Here is a 16,356-nt window from a genome sequence, read left to right on the forward strand (position 1 = left end):
GAAATCTGTCATGGAAAAATTTGGGAAATTTTGTATATTACTGGTCAAAACAAAACTAATAAAACTTCATTTGGGATTGACACATTTTCTTCAATTACGGGTACATCACTTGTTTGAGAACTTTTCTAGAGCATCTTGATTTTTGACAAATTATTAATACTGAACAGCAACAAACAGAACAAAAGTAAAATAATAGTACACTGAAAAATCATAATAAAATGTTTTTGTAATTTAATTGGTAGGTTTTTATTATTATTTTTATCATTCTTATTAAAATCTTAGTTAAAGTTACTTTTATACACTGGTAAATAAATATTTGATTTATAAATAAATATTATATATATACCGTATATATTTGAGACAAATTAAATAAATAAAAATAATAAATTAATCACTAAAAAATATATTTCTCATTTTATTTATTCTCATTTATTAATTATTCTACCACCAATGTTATTATTTAATAATCCACATTATTCACCTGATTCTCCGTGCTATAAACATTTGACAATATTTGCACAGAATCACAAACAAATTCCTACAACATGGTGCCTGTATCATGTAAGGTTAGGTTAAGGGTTAAGTTATGGTGTACATGTTACTAGGGGATACATGTGAAACACATGTGACCCTGTATCATGGTATTTTCGTATGATACTGGACAAATTTAGATGCATTACTGAATATTAGGAGGAGTAATTAATATAACATTTTTTAAAATAGACAGCTGGTTGAGGCTATAAATATGTATTTAAAATAATTTAATACCATTCTGGTCCTATATATAGGAAATCATTTTATTTTAAATCTACAAATTACTAGATGTGTTGTGAACATAGATATCAGAGCTGCAGTCACCCCCAGGGTATCGGATCTCGTGGGCAAGTGCTGGTCCACCTGGTTCATTGCCAAAATCAATCAATACATTCCTGTTGAGGGTCAGGCCTCCTTGGTCAGTGTCCACATCAATTTGCAGCATCACAGACCCCTCTCTGTTGAAAATGACAAACAATATATTCAAAATGGAAAATAAGACTGTATTTGCATACATTCAAATACAAATGCATGGTCTTTTCAACTTCCAGTTAACCAGTTAAATGGTTTGAATGTGTCCTGCCAACTTCCAGTTAACCAGTTAAATGGTTTGAATGTGTCTTGTCAACTTCCAGTCAACAAGTTAACATGGTTTGGATGTGTCTTGTCAACTTCCAGTTAACCAGTTAACATGGTTTGAATGTGTCTGATCAACTTCCAGTTAACAAGTTAACATGGTTTGGATGTGTCTTTTCAACTTCCAGTTAACCAGTTATCATAGTTCGAATGTGTCTTGTCAACTTCCAATTAACCAGTTAACATGGTTTGAATGTGTCTTTTCAACTTCCAGTTAACCAGTTATCATAGTTCGAATGTGTCTTGTAACTGTTCGAAATTAAGTGTTGAAGCCAAACTTGACTTTATATAGCAAATATATATGATCCTGTAAAGAACTTTTATATTAATCAGTATTACTATTAGATATTAATTCTGCACACTTACCTGACCATGTCTGGGTAGAATTGTACATCCCATTGACTGTAGAGGGAGGTTGTCACAAAAAGGCGTTTACCATCCAGACTTAGCTGAATCATCTGAGGTCCACCATGGATGCGTTTTCCATTAAAGTAAAACGGCTCTGGTTGTTCGTCAAGCTCCACATCTTTAATAACTTTCACAGGTCCATTCTTGCAAACAGACCCACCAAGGAAAATCTAAAAGTATCACATTTTGTGTGCTTAATACAGATCTACCTTCTGCTTATAATACAGTATATGGTTTTGTAATGTAATACCAGAGCCATATATATAAAGAGTTACGACATTGAATTATAGTCACGTGATATGCAGATCAAAATGTGTCAAACTTGTCTCCATTAATGCATGTAAAGTATAGGAGCAAAAAAATACTTTCAATTTTTTCTTATATTAAAAAAAATGTAATTGCACATTTTACGATGAAATATCGATGTGCACAGCGTACAGAAGTACTTGCGCCAAAGAATATTGCGCTCGCGTGTGCTAGTACATTATAACGTTCGATTGATTGATTTTGGAACAAAAAATCCCATAACTACGTCCTATTAATAACAATTATGTAATATTTTCAATTCATAATGCATGCTTTGATGACTAAATAAAATAATAAAGTGTCGTGGATATATTTGTTAATATACTGAAAAGGGTATGAACAATATTTACATAATAAAGGCAAATTATTACAAATGAAATGATGAACGAGTCTCTGAATGGTAATAACGTTGGCGGCGCAGTTCGTGTAAAAAACACACAGAAAGCCATATACTGCATAAAAAGAGAGGTGAATGTGTATGTTTTTTGTATTGGTTCATTCTTTGATGTATCCTAACTTCCATGTAGGCCCTAGCATTTATTTTTTTGTTATTATAAAAAATATATATATTTTAACAAATCAATACCATTAATAAAATTAATTACTAAAATAAAAACGGAATCTAAGCGTTATTTTATAGACAACAAAATCTAAAAATAGTGCATGAACTATAGGAAAACGCTATACAAAAGAGACGCGCGCGCCCTCAGCGTGCGAATTCTTTGACACAAAAATGGCTTCTAATTTTCAATGTCGTAACTCTTTATATATATGGCTCTGGTAATGCATATGTAATGTCGCCCTCTAATAAAATAAAAGTCTGACAAGTTTTGGATGCTTAAACATGTTTGCTGCCCTCTAAATGATAAACTTACCTGTCCTACAAGTTTAGGGTTACTTGTATCAGTGACATCATATTGTCGAATATCTCCATGTAGCCAGTTACTAAAGTACAGAAACTTATCATCCAATGAGATTAGAATGTCAGTAATAAGACCTGTTGTAAAAAACAACATGGTTATAAAATTGAATCTAATTACATTATAATTTTATTTACTCACTACAATGCAAAAAGTTCATGCAATGAATATTATATTAACACAATTAAGCTTGGTTACCACTAGAACGTAACGCAAGGAAGTAAACGCAACGCAAGCTTTTTAACCAATGACAAGCGAAGTTATAGACAGTTAGCAATGACAAGCGAATAAGCCATCGCTTGTGATTGGTCAATTCACTTGCGTTGCGTTACGTCCTTGTGTTGCGTCGCCAGTGGGAACCACGCTTTAGTAGGACACAAATGTTGATAATTATGTATGATTGTGTTAGGGCGAGTATTAGGCATTTTTATTATCTATCCAAAACTGTTAAAACAAACATATATTTAAACAAACAAGATGGTTTTTTTGTTGTTTTTTTTTTTACCATCTTTAATGAGGGTGATCCATCCAGCAATTGCTGTCATTAGGGACACTCAGAGGTTCACAAGAACCTCTTGTTCTTGTGAACTCTCAGAAGAACCCTCAGAGGTTCACAAGACAAACATATACACAAGATGCTTTACATAAACAAAGTCTTATTACAAATTTCTTCGGAGTGGAGTTGTAATTTTGCCCTTAGAAAAAATCCTGACATGTGACGGGACTTGAACCCAGGACCCTTGGAGTGGTAGCCAAGCATCATAACCACCAAGCCACAATATATTAATAATATAATCTATGAATACAAGAAAAACTAGTATTCTGCTTTAGAACAGACATTTAAAACAGATATTAAATGAGAAAACAAAATACCTGGCATTGAAGGAAGAGCCCAGCCCTCAACTTCTTTATTCGCTACGTCAATAACCTTCTCGTGAGCCCATGTACCATTCTGTAATGTGAAAACATAAGCATATAACTACCATATTTAAGCACATCACAACTATTTTTATCAAACTGGTTTGATATTGTAGACAGAACTTTAGACAATAATATTCTTTAGATTTTAAGTGGTTCAAGATTATAGCAATATTACGTCTTCTTTATGTTCTGTCTACACTTTCAAACTTTATGTGACAAAAAATTTGATGTTCTCGTATATGGACATGATGATGTCATATCAACTACCATATTTAAGCATATAACTACCATATTTAAGCACATCACAATTTTTTTTTTTATCAAACTGGTTTGATATTATAGACAGAGCTTTAGACATTTTTGTAGTGATGATGGCCTTTTGCAAGTTATAGTAGACTGCTTTTGTACTTTAATTGAGAGTAACCATAAATCATTTCATTTTCGTGGACACTTAGGACAAATATTAAATGTAGTAAATAAGACACAGTATTGCATGAGCAGAGGATTTAATGAACTCACTTCTTTCATGTAAAATCTCATAATATTACTGCTCAAAGCACATCCCACAAAACCTTCTGCTGCGATAGGGTTGTGAAGAAAGCGAATCTCTAGAGGAACAGCGCCCTCATCGCCCATGTCAATTGTTTGTTTTATGGTATGCTTGTCCCAATCCCAAACATGAAGGCTTTTTCCATATAAACCTAAAATCAGTAAAAGTATATATTAATACAAATCTAAAATTAGCAAAAGTTTGTTTAATAAATCAACATTTTTTCTTCACAGGTTCACTTAAAAAATACAACAAACCCATTTACCGTTGGTGTAGTCGTCAGGGTTGAATCCTTTTAGAAAAGCCTTTGGAGCACCCCATTCTGTGCTTATCATCACATTGTGGAACGGTTGGTACCAAAAGTCATAACCAAAAGGAGGGTTATGCCCATCAGCCTCCCACTTGCCTTTAACATGGAAATCTTCTCCATCAAGGAGGATGAAACCACCTGAAAAATAAATATCAAATATAGACAGGAATTTAAGTTGGACTGATGTATGGTCCTGATAGCATCAATCACAGTATGTGACACTGTGACAGTATGTGACACTGTGACAGTATGTGACACTGTGACAGTATGTGACACTGTTACAGTATGTGACACTGTTACAGTATGTGACACTGTTACAGTATGTGACACTGTGACAGTATGTGACACTGTTAAATGTTACCTAGTGTTGTATGATTGCTGTTCAATTATGGTATATCACCCGCATATGCTCGCTCGCTCTCTCTGTCAACCGCACTCTCAAATACAGTTGTTACTAGTTTAGAATGTTTTTATTCATCCTTTAATTGTGTCATTAACTCGACCATAAGCATAGGATACATAGGGGCTACAGCGTCATCATCCATAACAAACCAAATAGAACTGTATTTAACCTTTATTTACACCGACTCACTGTACTTTTCTGTTTTTAAATTTGGCCACCATCCTATTCTATAAAAGTTTTTATATGGCACCCTAAAAAGAACAGAGTGCCTAACAATACTATAGTATTATAAATTAAAATATGAATATTGAATATACCAATTCGTACTCGCAGCAAGTGTTTGCTTCACGTTCCTTGTGGTCATGTTGAATGCACAAAACGAGGCATCTTTCAGCGGTTACCTAACACATTTAATAGGTTACTTGTTACTTGTTTGGATATTGATTTATTTTATGATAGTTTAAATGTATTTAAGGGTAAAATGGTTAAATCTCTTTAATGTTGTTATCTTTGTTTATGTTTGTGTTGTTTATATGAATACATTTTATATATATTATGTTTAGATTCAACCTGTTAGTGGCGGTTTCATCGCTGTTGGTTGACAACTGAATAAAATTTAAAAAAAAAAAAAATAAATAAAAAGAAAAGTTTAAACTTGACGTTTAAATAGAGGTGCCGAAAGTAGCTGTGTGAACAGTTAGTTGTTCCTATTATGCTAGGCTTAGTAATCACTGTATCCAAGGAGTATAATACTATTATAGTATTAAGTATATTTCACTGTCTGGAATATTGGGGTTTAGAGGTCATTTGTCGCAAATAATAGACATAATAATATGTAAATCTACAACTTTCATTAATCTTACTTTTACTGTCAGTTAGAAAGAACTTTTTTCTTATTTAAAAAAAAATCAGTGACCATCTTCTAACCTTGCAAATTATCCATTGTTATGCATAACAATACTAAGTATTATTAATTAAAACGATAAGTTTTAAGTCGACGTTTAAACAGAGGTGCCGAAAGTAGCTGTGGCAACAGTTAGTTGTTTCGATTATGCAAGGCTTAGTAATCACTGTATCCAAGGAGTATAATACTATTATAGTATTAAGTATATTCCACTGTCTGGAATATTGGGGTTTAGAGGTCATTTGTCGCAAATAATAGTAATGTAAATCAATCTACAACTTTCATTTAATCTTACTTTTACTGTCAGTTAGGAAGCACTTTTTTCTTATTTTGAAAATAATCGGTGACCATCGTAAAGTAGCAAAATAATTGTTGTTCTAACCTTGCAATTTATCCATTGTTATTCTAGGCTTAATAGTATTAACCCTTCCTATCCAGGGATAACTGTATAATAACACTATTACTTTTAAATTAATGACCATCCTAAAGTAGCTGTGAAGATTTATTTGTTCTGATTATTCATTATGCTAGGCTTAGCAAATGAATAAGTTGAACAAACACAGTCTAGAATTTGTGTGTAAATCTACTTTAGCCCTACTAAACATACTAATGTATTTTAATGTATTATATCTTTCATTAACAAAAAATAAGGATCATCGTTTCCCCATCCACAAATTATTTTTTATTACTAGCTGTTTTAAAGAATCTTTCAATATACAGTTTAAACATAAACTTCAATAAAACCTTTTTTTTAATACTGTATATACATTGTTAGGAGTTGGATAGCCGAGTGGTTAGGACACTTGACTGTCATACAGATAGACCCGTGTTCAATTCCCGACAACTCCCAGTCCACTCAGCTGTAAATGAGTACCTGGTTGAAAATACTAGGGAGAAAAAAGGGCAGCGTGGAAAGGAACTGGCCACCCTACCACATAATGCCGAGGCTTAGTACAATGAGCTCCTAACAGCTCTTTACCTTTATTATTAAAATATCGTTGAAATTATACTTGAACATAATTTTATCTGAAGATTGACAGTAAACAGGTAAAAGTAGTGGAATAATCATTTGTACACATCTTTTAATAATTTGTGGTTTTCATATACATACCTTTTCCTTCCATAGAATCTTGTCCTTTACCCAAGGCACTAATCATAACCACACCGTTAGCAAGACAATGCGATGTGTGAGGTAACGCTAAGCCAGTTGTTTTTACTTCTTCCGATTCTACTACCTTGAGTTAAGAATGTTCAAAGCTTAGTAATAAAGTATAATACAACTACACAAACTTATTTCTTTATGAAAAAAAAATCTAAAGCTGTGTCTACACTACCAAACTTTATGTGACAAAGAATGTGATGTGCCCATATATGGACATGTCATATCACTCATATTTGAGAATATCTCTAACATATTTGGGCACATCAAAACTAGTTTAATAGTGTAGAAAGAGCTTTAGATTATACAACATAGTAACATTTATATTATAACTGGACGTCTGATGCCTTATTTTTAAGAATTTAAGAGTGTTTTTAATGTTTATAAACCACTTACCTTATGCATGATAGGTTTTCGAGGATTTGTAGAGACGTCAACGACATATATTCTTGAAGAGTGGAGACAAGGCATGATCAGCTTTGAACGTTTTTTACTTGCATCGTTCCAGCAACTACTGCAGGCGTTCCAACCAGTGTGGTGGAGTTCATCATTTAAGTAAGGCATTGGCAGACGGCTAATTACCTACAATATTTTATATTAAAGTCATGCTCATTATTTTAACAGTAGAAATTTGGTGATGGCCGAGCGGTTAAGACAGTGGAACCGTAATTACGTAGTCATAAGATTGGCAAGGGTTCAAGGCTCGTTCGCTCGATGGTTCTGATGGTAGAACGAGTCTTCTCGGATAAGGACTATAAACCATAGGTCCACTGTACACATCTAGCTAATGTTTACTTTAAAGAATCTAGTACATCTTTCGAGACGAGTAGGGGTTTACCCGGTGTACTATTACATCACAGCCACTGATCATAACTGGGCCCTCTGGGTCAATTCAATTCAACCATGTTAAACTATACTCAAATGAGATTCTGCACAGTATACAAAGATGATGATGAAATAAGAAAACAAATTAAAAGAATGTTGGTATTGGAAAATAATCTATAATCAGTTTAGCTTACTTTTTAGTTGGGGATGGCTGTGTAGCCTGTTGATTACCTTACTAGATTCTTATTGAGAACACACAAAAAGTGAGATTCAAATCTGTGATTGATTGCTTTTAATGTCCGTAGAAATGAATTCAATTTATTAAAAATTGAACTATTTCAAAATTAAGCTGAATGTGCTTACCTTGCAATATGTAGATGATCTTGGATCAATATCCACCGTGGCCAAATAATCAGGTCTACCTATTTCAGTGTTTCTGTAAATGCAGGGGATATACAGCAACTCTTCCCTGGGGCCTTTCATGGCATCCAGGGGTGTTCGGTATCCAGGTCCTGGGCAGCAAGCTGCAACAGAATTGTTTTCACATTAAAAGAATTGAATGTTATGTATAGTACTTCATATCAAATACACAAATTCACATTTTTTTGTAACATAATGTTTGATAGTGTAGACAGAGCTTAAGACATCTATGCCTGTCTAAGAGGTCTATACCTTACTTTGAAGACTAGGCCTAATGGAAAAATTGAGCACAAATTTACCGGACCTTAGATAAAAAAGTTATCTGCTACAACAAAATCTAATTCATCCAGCACATGGACATAAAATGTGCACATTATTTTGATTCCTGTTATTATAGAGAAAAAGAAGTTACTTACACATTGCTTTTTTGCAATTTCAAAATCCAAAAGTTCTTCTCTCCAAATACCTTCCAAATACCTTCTTTTTTAAAAAAGTATTTATTAAATTTTGCTTCGGTGGCACATATCACTCAATAGTGTACGTATAACTAACTATACAAATAACAAACTTCATAAAAAAAAAGAGAACCAGTCATGCTTCATTGCACAAACACCAACAAATGAATACAGCGTTCTGATTGGTTATGCAATACAGAAGAAAGTTACACAACACAATGCTTACATTAATAGCAGTAAAGTTATAACACAACGTATAGCTTACCAAACCTGTGTCTACACACAAAAAGCTGCTTTCCTTTGCTACTCAGAATAGCTTACACTGAACAAAAAAAAAGAAGTAAAAAGGCCAGGGCAGCCAGCACACCTGGATGAACATACGCAAATGAACCCAATTAGTGGCAGCACACAAGTACAGATAAAACATATGTGAACAGAAAAGTTATGATTGTACACAGAGTAAAATACTGTATTTTAAATTATTTTGGCTCAAACAGGTTATGTTACTCAACATTAAATTTGATCTAAATTCAAAAGGGCTGCAATTCGTCAATGTCATGATTGTGCTTTTCATTAAAACTTACCATGAACTTACATTATATAAATATCTTCATAATCACTATGACCATCTTCAAATTATAAAATAATACTAATTTCACTGACAAATCATAATCAAATGTTTGATTTTAATTGGTTTTAGGTTTTTAATGTATTTTACAGACAAAAATCATCCTTAGTTAATTTTCGTAAAATGTTAATTAAAATAAATGTACATATCAAAATTAGAAACAAAATTAAATAAGATACTTTAATAAATATTTCAGCTTATGTATTGTTTTGGAATTTGTTGAAATATTTCAATCCACAAAAAAATTGGATAATCCCTATTGGGTAATCCCTATTGGATAATCCTTTCACTCTAATCATACTTTAATCAATTTCTATCTAGAATCAATTGTATTAACATAATTATCAGACTTCCTGTATGATTGTAATTTCAATTGATAAACAGTTTTAAATTGAAACCGGTCTCTAAAAATCCCTAAATAATTAAAATCAAATCTCCCTCTTCTTTAATTTAAAATAAAAAATGTCAGACAAATCTGGAAGGGCTAATTATATATTCTTGTCAATTTTGAACATGCCTTCTTCAACTGTTACCTTTCATTTTTATTTCCCTTCATCTTGTTTATCTTCTTTATTGAAGTAAATAAATGACATTTTGAATTGCAACTCCTTCTTAATGTCGATTGTTGACTAATCCCATGATGCAAATGATTCCATCTACAATAAACTATTTATAATAATTATACCATTTCACTATTAAAAATCATGTATAGATTCAGTAAATAATTTCACTAAATATTTACTATTTACATTCTGACATCAAACAATTAAAATTATAAATCAATCTATTTTTATAGTCCTTTCAGCGTTATATTTCCTAAAAAATGATTTTCCAAATTCATAGCTTCCAAGCATTATAGCACAAGCTGGCATCACCTTCAGTATTCGGGGTGTTATGCCTAAAATGCAAAAAAAAAACAACAGAAAAATGACTAATTTTCAAGTAATTTCTGCATGATAAATAAAAATGAATACAGTATGACTATATTGAATTTTTGAAATACCGTAAAACCAATAAAGATATACCACAAACTAGTTTTTAATGACAAAAATGATGTTGTGAGGAAATGATGCTCGGAGGCTCACCTGCAAACAGGCCTGAAATGCCGCGTTCTTGATAGATGCGAAGTGCAATATCTTTGGTACTTGTTAGTTTAAAACCAGAGCCTATAAAATAAAAAATAAAAATTTCAGTGCTGTACCTTTGTTTAAGAGGAATGTTTAAATGTTTGTCCCAAATATCTTTTTATAACAAAAGAAATATTAAACAATGTATTTTGCTCTGTTTCCAAGTTTATCTTGTCTCCCCATATATGGTAATGATGTCATATCAGTACCATATTTGGACACATTACTTTTATATTTGGGTTCATTACATTTTTTGTCACTTAAAAGTTTGATAGTGTAGACAGAGATTTATACTGTGTATAACTAAACTATCTTCCTACACTCCAGGTTGATTAGTATAAAACCCTCTCAGTACAATTCCACTCATTGACAAATTTGGATAATATAACAACCATACAAATCTATTTCTCTTATGCTTTGTCTACACTATCAAACTAGTTTGAAAAAAAGTTTGATGTGCCCAAATATGGTAGTGATATGCTGATCATGTCCATATATGGGCACATCACATTTTTTGTCACATAAAGTTTAAAGTGTAGACAGAGCTTTACAATTCTCTAAGTAGGTTTACGTTTCAACACTATATGATCCACAGTGATTCATTGCAAAAAGTGAAGACAAAGTTTCATAGAGTTAGTTGATTACCTTTCGCCTCTTTTTCACCTATTTCAATTTGTCTGTGGGTTTTTATAACATCAAATGGTAACGTAAGTACACCAGCAATCTAGCAATGACCACAAAAAAGCATTAAAAAAGTATAACAAAAATTTATAGAAACAGTTTTATTTTTGCAAAATTATCTCATAATCATAATGTACTCATAATCACAATGATTTGCTATCACAATGATCTAATAATCACAATGATTTCATAATCACAATGATTTCATAATCACAATGATTTCATAATCACAATGATTTCATAATCACAATGACTTCATAATCACAATGATCTCATAATCACAATTATCTCATAATCACAATAATTTCATAATCACAGTGATCTCATAATCACAATGATCTCATAAGCACAATGATCTCATAAGCACAATGATCTCATAATCACAATGATCTCATAATCACAATGATCTCATAATCATATTGGCAATAACAACCTAATTTGTTATAGGATAGGCAGGATTTCAACCTCATCTTTACAGGATAAATTTGACACAACAAATAATGATACAAGTAACTTACCGTGCCTGAAATTGCACCAGCAGTAAAGCTTACAACAAACGTTGGATCAGGTATATGATAAAGATGACATAATTGTGTCCGGAAATATTCGTAAGAAACCCATAACATCACTAGACAAGAAAAATCTTACATAAATTTAAATGTTTTTTTTTTTTTAATAAATGTCAATAAAATTATCTTTATCACAATGATCCCCTATAATTCGTCAAGGTGACGAATTAAATTCTAGTTTCTTTCAAATATCATTAATAGACTAGAAAATAAATAAGTAAAAGGCTAAATAAAATTGTAAAATATATGCATATATTTTGAAAATACTATTCTGAATAAAAGACTAAATCAAATTTAAAAGGTGAACTTAAAAAGACACGCAAAGATTTGAATACTATTATGACCTCACAATACTGGAAAAAGTAGACAGCATTATTTTATACTTTTTCAAGATATTTAGCTTGTTTTATAAACCTTTACAGTGGCAAAATGGCAAAATCAGCACTGTGGTCATGTTACAAGAGTGGTCAAACAAGAGTGGTCAAACAAGAGTGGTCAAACAATATAGATTATCTGATAAAACTCCTAGAAAGTAGGAACAATTATGCCATTTGACTATTTAATAAACATGTTTCTCAACTTTTAATTTCCTAAATAATAACACCCCTTACTTGAAAATGGAACATCCCTAAGTAAAGTTGGTGGTAGACCTCTCCACAAGGAGCCTATACCCTCATCTTTTACCGCCATCTTGACGCAGTCTTTCAACTGACTGTAGCTTAGAACTCGCGACTGCATCTTAGTTCTGATTAATTCAAGGGGACTTATAATTGAGACCACGCCGACTGAAATTGAATAAAAAAATCATTAATTTATTACGCTGGTATAGGAAGTATTTTACAGTGTTTTATGCTGGGTGCATGATAATTATTACTAAATGAATTTATAAATCCAAAGACAAATTACTGAAAAAATTAGTGACTTTATCTCAATGGAGATACAATATAAAATAAGCACTTAAAAATGACAATTCTGTTGGTATCAGTGGCTGGATCTCAATGGAGATACAAAATAAAATAAGCAATGAAAAAATGACAATGATGTGGGTATCAGTGGCTGGATCTCAATGGAGATACTGTACAAAATAAAATAAGCACTGAAAAAATGACAATGCTGTGGGTATCAGTGGCTGGATCTCAATGGATACAAAATAAAATAAGCACTGAAAAAATAACAATGCTGTGCGTATCAGTGGCTTGATCTCTCAATGGAGATACAAAATGACAATGCTGTGGGTATCAGTGGCTGGATCTCAATGGAGATACAAAATGACAATTCTGTGGGTATCAGTGGCTGGATCTCAATGGAGATACAAAATGACAATTCTGTGGGTATCAGTGGCTGGATCTCAATGGAGATACAAAATGACAATTCTGTGGGTATCAGTGGCTGGATCTCAATGGAGATACAAAATGACAATGCTGTGGGTATCAGTGGCTGGATCTCAATGGAGATACAAAATAAAATAAGCAAAAAGCTAAATAAAAACAATAAAGTAAAACAGACAGAAAAAATTGCAGAGCTTTCTGGTAACACTAGCTATTCATCAGTGCACTGCAAATGTATTTTATGAAGCAAATATGGAATCATTATTAATCAAATTTACTTAAGTCTTTACTTACTTCTAGCAGTTCCACCTGCAACCATTGGTATAAACAAACTATTACTATCAGCGTCGTGGAAGCCCATCCAGTACTTAAGTTGATCATACGCTGTGTAGTACATGACAGTCTGCGGAACTGCCATTAACCTAATCACAACAAAATGATTATATATAATTAATACAGAATATTTCTAAGAAGGTTTCTAAATCTCTGTCTACACTATCAAACTTTATGTGACAGAAAAATGTGATGTGCCCATATATGGACATGATGTCATATCACTACCATATTTGGGCATATCACAACCTTATTTGGGCACATCACACTTTTTTTTGTCAAACTAGTTTGATAGTGTAGACAGAGCTTAATAACAGTATCAACTAAATACCAATTGTTTGTTACTTCGTACATCTTTCAATTTGAGTCTCTCAATTTTAAATCACTTACAATGTTGGCGGTAAGCCACTCCATAATGCAGTTATTCCTTCATTCCTGGCAATTCCCAGGAATGCATCCTAATAATAAAAGATAACACGGTATTATTTATTCAACAACAATAACACTTCTTATGGTTGTTCTTTTATATATCCAGCCACACAAATGAGCTCACAATATACTGTAGTACATGGCCTGGTAACTTGTACTATGGGTGAAAACCACGGTTAAAACACACAATTACCATACTACCATTTTTACTGGTTTGGTAAACATACCATGGGCAAACACTAGGTTAAAATACACACTTAGTACCATTTATACTACTAGCCTGGTAGCTTGTACCATGGATGAGCACCATGTTTAAAGCACACACTTACCATAGTACCATTATATTGGCCCGGTAACTTGTACCATGGACGCACACCAGAGTTACCATTAATACACGTACAGAGATGGTCCATTAATCCATTGCAGTACAAAAAACACTGACCTGAGAAAAGTACATTTGTTTTATATTAAAGCATAAATAAATTACAGTACAGTATAGTCATTCCCTTTAATAATGAGCAAAACCATTTCCATAAATGGCTAGAATTGTTATTGTCCCCCCAAAAACATGAAAAATGAAGATTAATAAAATCAGACTATTAATTGGCCATTTTGGCCATGTGTAGAAAAATCATTTCACTTATAAAATAACAAAATAAACTGTTAATTTTAACCAAAAACTGGAGTACTGAACAATTTAAGTATTTTTTGCTTTAAATTACATTTTTTTCAGGTAAATAATTTTTTTCCCAATCCAGTTTTCGGTAAAAGTGAATAACTATTATGTGACATTAAAATTAAATTATTTTTCAGGGGGAAAATATATCTTTAAGTTGACGCACCATTAATCATTGGTTTTTGCTGGGCTTGTAGTCTGATCTTCACTACATCCATTGGAGTCACTGAAAATAGAATGATTATTTACACAAATTAAAATACATTATTTCGTTTAGTCTTCTTGCATGATTCTGGTTTAAAATTTATGTTTTTGCTCAAATAATTTTCCTCCATATTTTTAAACCATTTTGAGCATTTCGAAAAAACTTGTTAACATAAAAACACCAGTTTATTTTGATGATCGTGTGTTGGTTCTGTAATTTCACCGGTGTCTGATCATTTCGGCCGCCAGTCATTTCGGCCGCCGGTTATGGAATTGCCAAATTCATGAAACGCCAAAAAGGACAAAATATGTATTGTTAATTTCGGCCGCCAGAATTGTAATTATTCTTGAATATGTATGACACGCCATGTGTGTTAAAATGTTAATATTTTACTAAATACTGTATTATTAAGCCGAATCGGCGGTCTTCAATTCCAGAAACAGCAGCGATATTATAGCGTGCACATTGCCATCACTACAGTGAATATTAATGATATTTTTTTAATAAGAAGGAGGTGATGCTGAAGTTTTTTTTATGTGCCAGTCAAAAACACTTGACTTGATTCATATTAAAAGAAACACATTTTTACAAAGCACAAAAAAACAAATGTATTTAGCCCATTGCACAACTGATCTCTAGTTTAAATGACCATAGTTCTCTGTGGCGTTCCATAGACTTGATAAAGTTATTTTTTTTCACTGTAATACTGTACAGTTAATGAGTTATTTCTGGCTATTTCAATTTGGCGCGCCATACCTGGCGGCCGAAATGATCGTGCCATATTTTGTCCTTTTTGGAGTTTCATGAATTTGGGCGTTCCATAACCGGCGGCCGAAATGATTGGCGGCCGAAATGCACTGTGACCATTTCACCTAGGCTACAAAATAAACCCAAATCTTTTGAGTTTAAATCTTCTTGTACTGTATCACCTAATATTTAGACTAAATTCATGGTACATTAAACGTCAAAAAGATTCGTTAAATTTATTTATTTGAAAACAACAACATCATATAAAATGACATAGAAAACTACGAAGAGATAAAAATACTTGACTTGCTTCTATTAAATGAAAACAAAAAAAAACCCATTTATTTACTTTTTTATAGTAGCCTAGGCCCCCCTAGTATTCAAAAATGTATTTACTCTCCATAAATATTAATAAATGCCTACCCTAGCTAGATAGACCTACAGGCTACACTGATCAGAAAACTTACTTGTTAAACTTGTCAATATAGCACCTGAACAAGACGATATCATTTGCTGCCATGGTTTTAATGGCGCAGGCCTAGCTTTGCACTTGTTTGGGATCATTGCATCATCAGCTGCACTAGCAGCAGCCGGCGCGGCGGGTTGTCCGACACGGCCACCGTTGTCTTCGCGAGACCCCGAAGTAGTAGGCCTAGGCTGTTTTGATTCAACCATTTCAGAAGGCATGCTATGTCGTACAGCTTAAACTCATCACTTATTACAAAATATCATGGAATCTCTAATCCATACATTTTATGTCGGTAGAGTAGAAACTGCCAACTAGGCCTAGCTAGTTAGATGGAAAATTCATCTTCTTGTTTTGTCATGTGGTATACGGTGCGAAATAAAAACACATGGTGAGGGCGCACTACAAATCTCTAT

General features: G+C 32.7%; 2 protein-coding genes across 2 annotated transcripts; both read right to left on the minus strand.

Moving 5' to 3' along the window:
• Positions 1 to 353: 353 nt before the first annotated feature.
• LOC140039455 (methanethiol oxidase-like) lies at positions 354 to 8,422 on the minus strand (the record flags this gene model as incomplete). The annotated part of the gene is made up of 9 exons (XM_072085057.1): positions 354 to 992; positions 1,537 to 1,748; positions 2,760 to 2,881; positions 3,678 to 3,756; positions 4,245 to 4,426; positions 4,541 to 4,723; positions 7,004 to 7,127; positions 7,448 to 7,633; positions 8,240 to 8,422. Coding segments are annotated over 9 exons (1,455 nt in total), but the record flags the coding sequence as incomplete, so codon positions are not given.
• A 330-nt stretch (positions 8,423 to 8,752) lies between these two features.
• LOC140041060 (mitochondrial glutathione transporter SLC25A40-like) lies at positions 8,753 to 16,306 on the minus strand. Its single transcript, XM_072087440.1, has 10 exons — positions 15,942 to 16,306; positions 14,689 to 14,748; positions 14,176 to 14,288; positions 13,808 to 13,875; positions 13,379 to 13,506; positions 12,368 to 12,541; positions 11,706 to 11,815; positions 11,152 to 11,230; positions 10,465 to 10,545; positions 8,753 to 10,277 (listed from the first exon to the last, which is right to left on the minus strand). Exons 1-10 carry the CDS (start codon positions 16,159 to 16,161, stop codon positions 10,159 to 10,161), a joined length of 1,152 nt encoding a protein of 383 aa, XP_071943541.1. The 5' UTR covers positions 16,162 to 16,306; the 3' UTR covers positions 8,753 to 10,158.
• Between the last annotated feature and the right edge of the window lie 50 nt (positions 16,307 to 16,356).

This window comes from Antedon mediterranea, chromosome 2 (genome assembly GCF_964355755.1).
Source record: "Antedon mediterranea chromosome 2, ecAntMedi1.1, whole genome shotgun sequence".
In the NCBI taxonomy this organism is placed as follows: domain Eukaryota; kingdom Metazoa; phylum Echinodermata; class Crinoidea; order Comatulida; family Antedonidae; genus Antedon; species Antedon mediterranea.

Coding starts and splice junctions, on each gene's coding strand:
- LOC140041060 (XM_072087440.1), bottom strand. CDS start 16,161: ATGCCTTCTGAAATGGTTGAATCAAAACAGCCTAGGCCTACTACTTCG. Junction 13,507..13,807: donor AGTGGCTTACCGCCAACATT/GTAAGTGATTTA, acceptor TGTTGTGATTAG/GTTAATGGCAGTTCCGCAGA. Junction 10,278..10,464: donor CATTTCAGGCCTGTTTGCAG/GTGAGCCTCCGA, acceptor TTTGCATTTTAG/GCATAACACCCCGAATACTG.